The sequence below is a fragment of the Taurulus bubalis genome (genome assembly GCF_910589615.1).
Source record: "Taurulus bubalis genome assembly, chromosome: 17".
Classification (NCBI taxonomy): domain Eukaryota; kingdom Metazoa; phylum Chordata; class Actinopteri; order Perciformes; family Cottidae; genus Taurulus; species Taurulus bubalis.
The window spans coordinates 13186005-13197185 of record NC_136605.1 but is presented as its reverse complement, the minus strand read 5'-3'; the positions used below and the strand labels follow the sequence as shown (position 1 = coordinate 13197185).

At 42.5% G+C, this 11181-nt stretch overlaps 1 protein-coding gene across 1 annotated transcript; it reads left to right on the top strand.

Moving 5' to 3' along the window:
• Positions 1-672: 672 nt before the first annotated feature.
• LOC306749269 (transcription factor Sox-8-like) lies at positions 673-4135 on the top strand (the record flags this gene model as incomplete). The annotated part of the gene is made up of 3 exons (XM_079232535.1): positions 673-1088; positions 1406-1638; positions 1790-4135. 3 exons carry the CDS (start codon positions 673-675, stop codon positions 2542-2544), a joined length of 1404 nt encoding a protein of 467 aa, XP_079088661.1. The 3' UTR covers positions 2545-4135.
• Between the last annotated feature and the right edge of the window lie 7046 nt (positions 4136-11181).

Below are 11181 nucleotides of genomic sequence, written 5' to 3'. Positions count from 1 at the left end.
TTCCTGACATTCTAAATGTGTTTGGAACATCACAATTCTTATTCTAAATAAATCAAATCCTGTATCAACAGGAAAGTATATATCATACAATACAAGCATTTGATCAGCCTGTATTGCAAGATTTAAAGACTGAAGATTATATTTTCTGTATAAACAATAGCAAAATAATAAATATCCAACATGGTTTTTAAAAACTGGAGTAGTTTTGGGGCCATTTATTTGCTTAAAAGCATTGTACATATATTGCGTGTGCAACTTTAGTACAAACAATACGGTGTCATAAATGAAAACAAGAAAATCATTAATACTAATAATGAAGCCCACGTAGAAGCTGGAACCAATGGTGGCAAAGTGGGGATTTGTTCCAGCCAATCGCAGGCGAAGGGTGGAGTGATGGTTTTAAAACTGCAACTCAAGTTGCTGGAACGTGTAGCTCCTTAGCTCACATTGTGGACCACAACTTCCACGACTGCATCTCTCATGACAGCATAGACAAGAGTACCGACGACAAACAAACAGGAAAGCCGAAGGAAAACAACGGACTCGTACTGACTCAAATTGTTGAAGGAATTTACCGTGGCGCACCGTGCGTAAAAGGCACACTCAGTGATTTTTGTTTTTATTTGAAGATTCCTTTTTGGGATTTCCATCCCCGAAGTGGCTGATCAAATAATGTTAAAAATGACAGAGGAGCATGACAAGTGTGGCAGCGACCAACCGTGCAGTCCAACGGGCACAGCCAGCTCCATGTCCCAGGACGAGTCCGACTCCGACGCTCCGTCCTCACCGACGGGCTCCGACGGCCAGGGATCCCTGATTGCCGGTCTGGGCAAGAAACTGGACTCGGAGGATGACGACCGGTTCCCAGCTTGCATACGGGACGCCGTCTCTCAGGTCCTTAAGGGATACGACTGGTCCTTGGTGCCCATGCCCGTGAGGGGCATTGGATCTCTGAAGAATAAACCTCATGTTAAGAGACCCATGAATGCGTTCATGGTTTGGGCGCAAGCGGCCCGCAGAAAGCTGGCGGATCAATATCCACACCTGCACAACGCAGAGCTGAGCAAGACTCTTGGGAAATTGTGGCGGTAAGTCAACATTTTATTCGATAAAGAAATACGCAGGGATGAAGAGTTAAATGCATATTATTAAACATGAATACCTTCAAGGACACTCAGAGGCAATCATTTCATAAACATGCTCAGAGTTTACATATAAACATGTATTTGACTGCATATATTTTTAAGTTTTTTGATTTTTAACGTAAATTATTAAGAAAAATAATAATAAAAAAAGAAAATTGACATTTTCTTCTGACCCTCAAAAGTAACCAGGGCCATCTATTAATTTTATCTTTGTATTGTTATTTGACTGCACACATTTTAATGTATTTTTGTCATCATAGTTTGCTCTCAGAAGGTGAGAAGAGGCCGTTTGTAGATGAAGCAGAGCGTCTCCGGGTTCAGCACAAGAAAGATCATCCAGACTACAAGTACCAGCCCCGGCGACGGAAGAATATGAAACCAGGCCAGAGTGACTCGGACTCAGGAGCAGAACTGGCTCATCACATGTATAAAGCTGAACCAGGGATCGGAGGACTGGCAGGAATGACTGATGGACATCACCACCCTGAGCATGGTATGACATCAACATTTAATAGAAGAAGAAATAATGTACTAGTTTTATTTTAGGATTTATTTTTGTTTTAGGCGGCCGTAAATTGTTTAAATAATGTTGTAATTAGAGTGATGAATCCTCATTCTAATCTGTAATATCATAATGTTTTCAGGGCAGCCCCATGGTCCTCCTACACCACCCACTACTCCCAAAACAGACCTGCACCACGGAGTGAAGCAGGATCTGAAACATGAAGGCCGTCGTCTTGTTGATAGCAACAGGCAAAACATCGACTTCAGCAACGTAGACATCTCTGAGCTCAGCACTGATGTCATCAGCAACATGGAGACCTTCGACGTGCACGAGTTTGACCAGTACCTCCCGCTCAACGGCCACGCCTCGGGCTCCTCCACCCTGCCCTCAGACCACAGCCACGGGCAGGCTTCGGTGCCTGGTGGGTCTTACACTTCCTCATACGGCCACGCAGGCGCCAACGGGTCGGTGTGGAGCCGCAAGAGTGCCATGTCCTCCTCCGCCTCCTCCGCCAGCGAGGTGGGCCAGCATCGGCTCCATATTAAAACAGAGCAACTGAGCCCCAGCCACTACAGCGAGCACTCCCACGGGTCCCCATCACACTCTGAGTACGGCTCCTACAGTAGCCAGGCCTGCGTCACCTCGGCCACTTCAGCTGCCTCGGCCGCGGCCTCGTTCTCCAGCTCCCAGTGTGACTATACTGACCTGCAGAGCTCTAACTATTATAACCCTTACTCAGGCTACCCATCCAGCCTCTACCAGTACCCGTACTTCCACTCATCCAGGCGGCCCTACGGCAGCCCGATCCTCAACAGTCTGTCCATGGCTCCTGCCCACAGCCCCACCGCCTCCAGCTGGGACCAGCCCGTCTACACTACGCTGTCTCGACCTTGAAGGGACAAGAAGCAGTCGGTTCGCACCAGAGACTCATTCAGATTGATGCACTACTAATGAAGGAAGTGAGGGGCAGGTGGAGAAGTATGTGTAGTAGGCTACCTGTGACCATTTTGAACCGTTAAACAAGCAAAAGAAAAAAAAAGTGCCTGCTGATTTTATACAAAGTTATATCGTTGTGATTAAAACACAGACTTGTTTCACAAAGACAAATTGTGTTGTTGACGAGCCAAAACTCCTCCATGAGGACGTGTCGCCTACGCCTACATCCTGTATGCCCCGCCCCCTCACCCCCATCTTTTTCCAGTTAAAGATTGCACGTGTGTGCACATTTGAGGTAAAGCAAAGGCCTGCCACGGAGATTTGTAAGAGAGAAACTGTTTGGCTCAATTCTGCTAAGAAGCAGATGGAGAAGCGGATACATTGGAGAATGTACACCGGACCAATTATGTGAATTTGCAGTCAAATTTACATTTAATGGCCTGAGCTATATCGCAGCCATTTGCATCCGTCGACCAGTCTTAACTAAATGGCTCGTATTAAATCTTAAAGTGTCATGTTTGGCATAAAAGTCTTATTTGTATTTATGTTCATGCATTATTGTTTTTTTGTGTTCTTAAGTAGATAAACACATGTAATGTGGGTTTGGTTATTACAGTACTGTTTGGCTTTTAATGAAAACACGGTACATGAAGTGATAATGCAAGTACTATGATTTTAATGTCATTCCGTTGAAGATCATTTTCCACTAACATCTCCATTCCAAGTTGCAAGCAAACAGAGTGAGCTTGACCAGCAGACTCGCAGAGGACAGAACAGGTGTCTGCAAGCAATGCTTGGCAAATCGCGATTAGTCATGATCTAGGGTTAAAGGAAATGGGGTAAAATAACACCACACACTCTGAGTGACGTGTCAGCTGGACCTCCTGCATACGTGGATGAACAGCACACGGATATGTGCACGCACATGCATCTGTGTGTTCGTGTGTGTCAGGGAGATAGAGTGCTTCTGAATGTGTGAGCCATTTCTTTGGGAAGAGATGCATATCTCATGACACCAAATGATAATCAACTCTTTCCTGAAAGTTATCTTTAAATGCATCCGTTACTCAAAGAAGAGTGTTTAGGGTTCAAGGAGGAAATAAGAGTGTGTGAGTGTTTGCCCATATTTATCTCATCAACCATCAAGTTCCAACTCACTGCTGCAGACTCGCGCAAAGCGTTTTTGTGCCTTCTAATGCTTACTGTCAGTATTTCAATATGAAATTGAATGATTAACAAACTTCAGGCAGCACACAATCAGTAATCAACACCAGATATTCCTACAGTTAACTCCTGATTATATCCTTAATTTGATATCATTCCTTACAGCCTTGGTTTTTAATGTTCTGTGAGATGCTGTATGAGAAGCGTACGGAGCATCGGGCTCTGCGTTTTGTCCACAGGACTGTTTGTATATTATTCTGGTGTATAATTTTGAGAAAGGCTGTGAAAATGATCGTTGTTCCATTAACTAGAGTTTCATTCACACTCGCACAGCTAACCCATATGCTGGCCATTTTTTTTAAATAAAAAGATAATTTTTTCTTCATATTTGTCTTTGTCATTCTTATTTGCTTCCATTTGTAGTTTCAACTTCATGTACATATTTGTTCTTAAATATATTTGGAAACGACTTGTGTCTCGAACATTTATAAATAAATAGAATGAATTGCACTAAAGTGAGCATGTGTATGGGTCTCCCATTGTGCTGGATCCCAGCTTTATCTAACATCTGTACAGCTGTGAGGGGAGACCAGTGCGGCATTTAGATAATTATTCTTAGTTTACCAAACAGACAGTAATTAAACTTTCACAGAAAATGTAATTGGATGCTGATTGAATCAGGTGGACGTGCAAGATAGTTTTTTTTTACAAAATGCATTATAATTTGTTGTTCAGAAAATAAGCTTTTTATCTCGTCAGTTTTTTATAATATAGATATTTATATTGGAAATTAAACACATTGCAGTAAATAGCTTAATACCAATTTTATAACCTTCTGACCTGACAAGGCCTTAAATTGACAGTTAGACGTATGCACCTAAAACTGTACGCTCAGTATTTTTTTGCTTAACCACAGACAAGAGAGGAATGAGGAGAGATCCCATCTCTGCTGGTCCAGCGGGCAGGGCGCTCAAGTTGGCCCTGGCATGCATGCCAAGCAGCCGTCCCTAACCAGCCCAGGGAGAAGCCAAGTGCCAGGGCCGCGCTGCTGAATTTTAATGATTCATTATGCTGTGGAGGGGTACCATTGTGTCCCTTTATCCGGAGAGCTAGAAAGGAATTAATTGGACAGAAAATGGAAGGGCAAGGGGAACTGACAAGCCATTAAGAGGGTGCTGAATGAATGATTAGATGCACATGGGGGAGGATCCCCCTCCTCTCCCCCCTCGCTGTCTCATATCACAGCACTCCACAAACAAAAAACACAACAAGAACAACCACAATGACCACCCGACCAAACTGTAGAAATCATATCAGCGCACATAATCTGTAGATAATAAAAGAAGATAATACCACAGCAGATGGGGAGTGGGTGGCTCAAGAACAACTTGTTGTTTTTCTTCCCTCAAAGTCTTTTTTTTTCACCAGTGTTTGCCAAATACTTTCAGGAGGAACTCTTGAGAAAGAACAGGAGTGAATAAAAGTGAGGCAAAAAGGCTCTTCAGGGTGCTTGGGTCCCATTTCCCTGGAACTTGTCCACAGTTTCTGATTGGGCCTCTTGAAAGCCCGACTGTATATAGCGAACAAAAATTAACTAGAATGGGGGGGTTGGGCAACATCACTGAGTTACATCAGCAAAGCATATTGAATGAAGGAATGAGTTAGCTTTCTTTTTTTTTACACTGCAGTTGCGACTCGCCTGATAAGAACTGAACATTTATGACACAAACTCACATTGGGTACAACCACAGTGCACCACATACAGTAAATGCTTGCACAGACTCTCCCACTCACACAAAAGCAGTAATTGGAAATGAAATATAATTTCGAGTCATTTCAACATTGCCGGACTGAGGCCGTGCTACATTCCAGCTGTCACAGTTATTGTTTACGGAGCGTAGGGCCTTATTGGCCAAAATTGGAGTCGCGGTCTCAGACCCAGAGGACACGAAGGGGAAGGCGAGGTGAACCTAGTGAAACTGGTGCTTCCACCACCTGACCACATCCCATTGTTAGGAGCAGGATAACTCGCCTGGTAATAGTCTCATCCTGTTTAATGAGCCTGGCGGACTCAAGGCATGTTTCGGGGAAAAGGAGGGAGCTGGGAACTGTGAAAACTCTGGGAATGCAAGGCTGATTTGCAAGGGAAATGAAGTGGACATAAAGCATGATTATTGCTTGTCACTGAATGCGCCCAGCCTGAGTCCAATTGATGCACCAAGTCCATTACATCTAATTAGTTTGTCTATAAACAGAAGAAAATGTGTTCGGAAATGATTGAATAAGTTATATAACAGTTTAATAAGTTATGTTGATGTGCATTTTATTTTTTTACCTTATTATTGTATGTTTGCTTCCACCACAATTGAAATGTATTCATCCTTCTCATATATTTGGGGGATGCCGTCAACACTTTTGAACTAGAGATGTTCTACTTTAGATTTCTCGACGAAATTTGCAACAATTTTACAGATAACATTGTTACTTAGAGGTTTGCATCCTGCACTTTCACAAAGTATGGATCAAGTAAAAATGGTTAACTGTGTCAACAGTATGTAAAGCAAACATGCTCAACTAAATTCTAGCTGCTCCGCCCAAGTAAATGACTTCCTGAGGCTTATTTTGCCTCGTCTCAATGTTCTTCTTACTAAATAAAGGACTCTATTAAATTATTGGTGACTCCTTTGTTCACTGGCAGGACCAGGCCAAGCAAAACAGGGTGGCAGACAGAACCAACATTGACCTCACAGAGAAGAAGGGAGGGAAGCACAGTGCCAACAGTCCGGCTCTCGAAATGCCACTAAATTGTTGCCGGCTTCTCCAAGGTAATCTACATCTAGCCAGCAATCAACCATTTCCTGTAAGGACCTGACTTCAACCAGTTTAGCTGCTAACTAGAATGTCTGAGAGAAAAAAAAGAGTTTATTTCAAAGTGTCTGGAAGTCCAAACCATTACAGTTTTGGTTTGAATGTTAATAAAGTTGCATTTTCTTTGTACTTTAAGGATTTAAATATTTCTTGGTAAATCAAGAGAGATCAATGAATGAAGCTATTTTAAATACTCAGTAAATCTAAAATATTGTGCTTCAATCATGGCATGGAAAACAAATTCCATTTTGAAGTAAATCTGTCCCAGTGGAGCGACTGATTATGGTTGTTTACTGAAAAGATAATCAGACCTGGGTCTAAAACTATTGCTAATATTTCTCGGTGTCTGTTTCAACCTGCTCTGAGTGCCAGATGGGTAGGGATTACTGCACCATAGAAAGAGAGTAGCAGTTTCTTTTTTTTTTACTACTTTTCTGATTAATGAAACTTTCTGGTACTCACAAATCCCATAAACACACAAAATTCACTTTTGGTAAAAAGCACACACTCAAAAGTATAAAAACAAACAAATAAATTAATATTATTTTACAAAAAATGGGGTTATCAGCTCTGTAAAATGGTGATAGTGATGGTGTTGAAACAAACAGCCATCACAGGTGGAGTGTTGCAAAATAACAAAAAATGTAAAAGGCAGAAAAGAAATAAAGGAAATTGAAAAAAAATCTGCAACATTTTGACATCTGGTCATGTTCTGTTCTCTGAACAGTTGTCCACAGTCTTTCACTGTCTTTTTTCATTTGTTCTCTCCTTTTCACTTTTTCTTGGCACATCTCAATTGTGAATGGGGTGGCAGCATAGCTGCTCATCTTCTTTCCACAGCTTTAAGACTTGTTGATTAGTAACTATGGCTGTGTTTTCATTGTCACAGCTTTCTGCTTGTGTTGAACTGTGGCACGGTTCCCTCGTCATGTACTTTCTCCATCTTTACTTGAAGTTGTCTCATCTCAACCCTCTTCACTTCACACTTCCTGCCTCTCTCCTCATCACAGAGACACGTACTATCCGGTTTTAGTCACACTGCAAAGACATTTGATGATTGACAGTCATTGCCGTAATATCTCTTTTTTCCCTTTGAACTTTAAAAAGGAAACAGCTTTTAAAAAAAACAAATGATCTTGTTCTGCATGTATGTGAAAATATGCTTGTTGCCTTCCAGAATCTTAATATGTTCATTATTTATATCTTACAGTCATTTAAAGTGACATTAGTGGGGACTTGAAGATTATTGAGACCCTCAATCAATTTTAAATTTGTAATTCACACATTTGCTCCCCCTACACACACACACACACACACACACACACACACACACACACACACACACACACACACACATTGTTACGCTGCCCCACGGCCCCCTGCACCCACACAAGTTGCACTGCCCCATCACCAATGACACAGAGGAAGAGAGACTGAGCCACCAGCATGTGGGATCCTGTAAGACCCTGGAACGTGTGGGAGGAACATTTGCCACACATTTTTCATGCTACTGATGCATAGAGGTAGAGACAACGCCAGAGTAGAGAAGTCAACAAAAAGAAAAAAAAGACGGGGAAACGAACAGAAGGCTGGAAAGTCTCAGGTAGAAAGAAAAAGAAAAACGATCTCTTCCTTTTTTCTCTTGCTTGTGGAGCTGCTTGGCAAAAAGTGTGGCAGGGACAGCAGGACCACAGTTTTAAATGTAGCTGAGTTTTGGCAGAGCCGTGTGTGAGCGCGCTCTGTGGGAGCACCAAATCTTGTCGCCCAGTGCAACATGGCGATTCAGACAAACAGCAGAGCCTATCAAAACCTATTTACCCTGCACATATAACATACAAGCCTGCGGTCGGGTTGTCTATACTCACTGGCTGAATTCTTACAGTGCCATGGGAAATGCATTTTAAAACTATATCTGTGATGCCGCACTTTCTCTGGTTTCCGGGCCGTAGTAAAACGGACAGTACACCACAACATATTAGGTGACCATTGCAATATTTGTTTAATAAGCACATGATCAGCAACACATGTCCATCCTCTCACACTTGATATCTTTTGTGGTATGACAAAGAGCAGAGGAGAGGGGAAAAAATAGGAAAGAGTTTGTTCTCCCATGTGGTTTTGGCCCATTCTGAGGGGCTTGGAGCAATGCCAGTCTATCCCTGGTCCAGCCTTTGATATGGATGGGGTTCATTATGTAACTAAATCTATTGTCAAAGAATAAAACAATATGGGGCCAGCAGGAGAGGCGTGTGTATGTGTGTGTGTGTGTGTGTGTGTGTGTGTGTGTGTGTGTGTGTGTGTGTGTGTGTGTGTGTGTGTGTGTGTGTGTGTGTGAGGACCTACAAAGTAAGTGGTTGAGGGGGCAAAACACTGTGAAACACTCCTGCTCTCTACTTTGAAATGAGCGACACACTGTATGTACAGACAGTGATCTCCGAACAAGTTGCAGTTGTAGTGAATGTGTTAAAGCAAATAGAAACAAATCTTTCAAGATATTATTCAATTGTTTTTTTTCTTCTTTTTCTTTTCACTCTTTTTTTGTGCATTCACACAACTGCAAAATACATAAAGCTGATGAATCATAGCAGTCCTTACCATCTCCCAAGAATCACAAACGTGGAGCATCAAACAGATATGAATCCTGCTTTACCGCCTCCTTGACATTTTCCTCTCATGCAACATTTTAACACATTTAAGACTCAGAACCAAACCCACCAAGTTGATCAGCTGCATTCAGTAAACAGGCAACCTGAAGAGCACTGCAACTAACCAAATAGAGCAAATAATGCAACCATAATATTTGCTTTCAGCCTTTCACCCTCGGTCTTCCACTCCTCAGCTAGACCCCCTTGACTGCGGCCTCCGAGAGGCTGGGGAGCTGGGACTGAGCATTGGTAATGAGAGGAAGTCTTAGCCTTTTAGTGGTGGGCTGAGTCATTACAGCAAAGCAAGAAACCTCAGTGTGGTTGCAGAGGTCGCCCACTGCACAATGCTCTGGCGCCTCCAAACCGTCACTGGGTCCCTGACCGTCACTTGCTCTCACAGACAGGGAGACATTGGGGACACACAGAGGCCCTGCACTGTGGCTTTTCACCGCTGTGCTAGAGAGACCAGCAGTTCGATTTGACTGCAGCAACTAAACGCGGCTCGATGCAAATTGGTGCGGCCAATTATATTTGGATCAGCCGAGGCTGATGATGATTTGAATGAATTAAAATTAGAGCAGCATGTTTGCTGATTGAGGGCAAGATATAAGAGGGTGAGAGATAAAGCATACACAAACTTTACGGTTATGCTAGCCTGTTGCCAGCACATCCCTCCAAACTTGGTGTTATGCGATGGGAATGACGCAAGATGGAAGGGATGACTCAGTTTAGGTAAATGGTGAAAGGTAGCGTTTGTGTCTGGAATCGTCAATCTTGACCACAATATAGCCAGTAATAAAAGACTGGGATAGGACTGGAGTCGGTGGTTTCCAATCCTCCTTCCTCTACTCTGTATTCCTTAAGGTAATGTCATGTTTGTCTTGGCCTTGCTTCCCACGTATAGAATCAACTTGACAACAGTCAGTGTTTAAGGACTATTATATTCATAATATTTCTTAGTGAAGCAACAATGATGTTTGACAGCACTATGTTGACTTTTCAGAAAGGCCAGGAAATAAGGATTATGTTTAACACTCAGTAAGGACACACAGTCTGAACCCCGAAAAAGTAAACGGCCTGGTTTGGGTTCAAAATCAACAAAAGTCAGAGATCAAATGTCTGCCTGCTTAAATAGTCATTATGCAGCTTATTGGTTGTGTATTCATAAAAATAAAGCTCAACAAAAAGATTCAATAAAACAATTCAAATCTCACGTGTGGTGTGTTACACGCTGGGTGCTTACATTCCCTCATGACCACAGATAAAAGTCTCCCTTACAAGTCTCTCCTCAGTTCTTCAGCCAAGAGTCAGAAGAAGGGCTCCAACGTGTCCAAGTTGCCAACAATCCACTTCCAGTCACATGTCGCATCCCAGCTAGCTGCTTCAGTGAAAGAAAAAAACCTGAAAAATCACCATTTGTCTTGGTGACAGCGCCGTGATGTCACATGGTTATGAAGTGATGGTAAAGGTCTGAGACCAACACATGAGAAGGACAGAGAGAAGGCCGAGCTACTAGAGGAAGGGGGATGCAGTGAACTCTCACTTCTGCCAGAAAGAGAAACTATTCCCTGTAGCAGCTAATGAGCTTGAACTTTGACCCCTTATAGGCAAGAGGCATGCTTCTCGGCCGACTGTTTTTATGGTTTCGTGGAGGAGGAGTGTGTTTGGAGAGGAAATGGTAAAGCTTTCCACTGAACAAGAGAGAATATATAGTATGTTGCTACAGAAATGGATTTCATACTCTTATTTTGGACGTACTGTCGCCTGAAATCATCTTCCAAGAGAACTCTTGCTACATATATTAAAATGATCCGTTTAGAACGTTTATTCTTTCTCATGTTTAACTCTGATCTGGATATCTTTATATTGAGTTGGAAAAGCTATTATTATCTTTCTTCCGCTACGTTCAATCACGAAT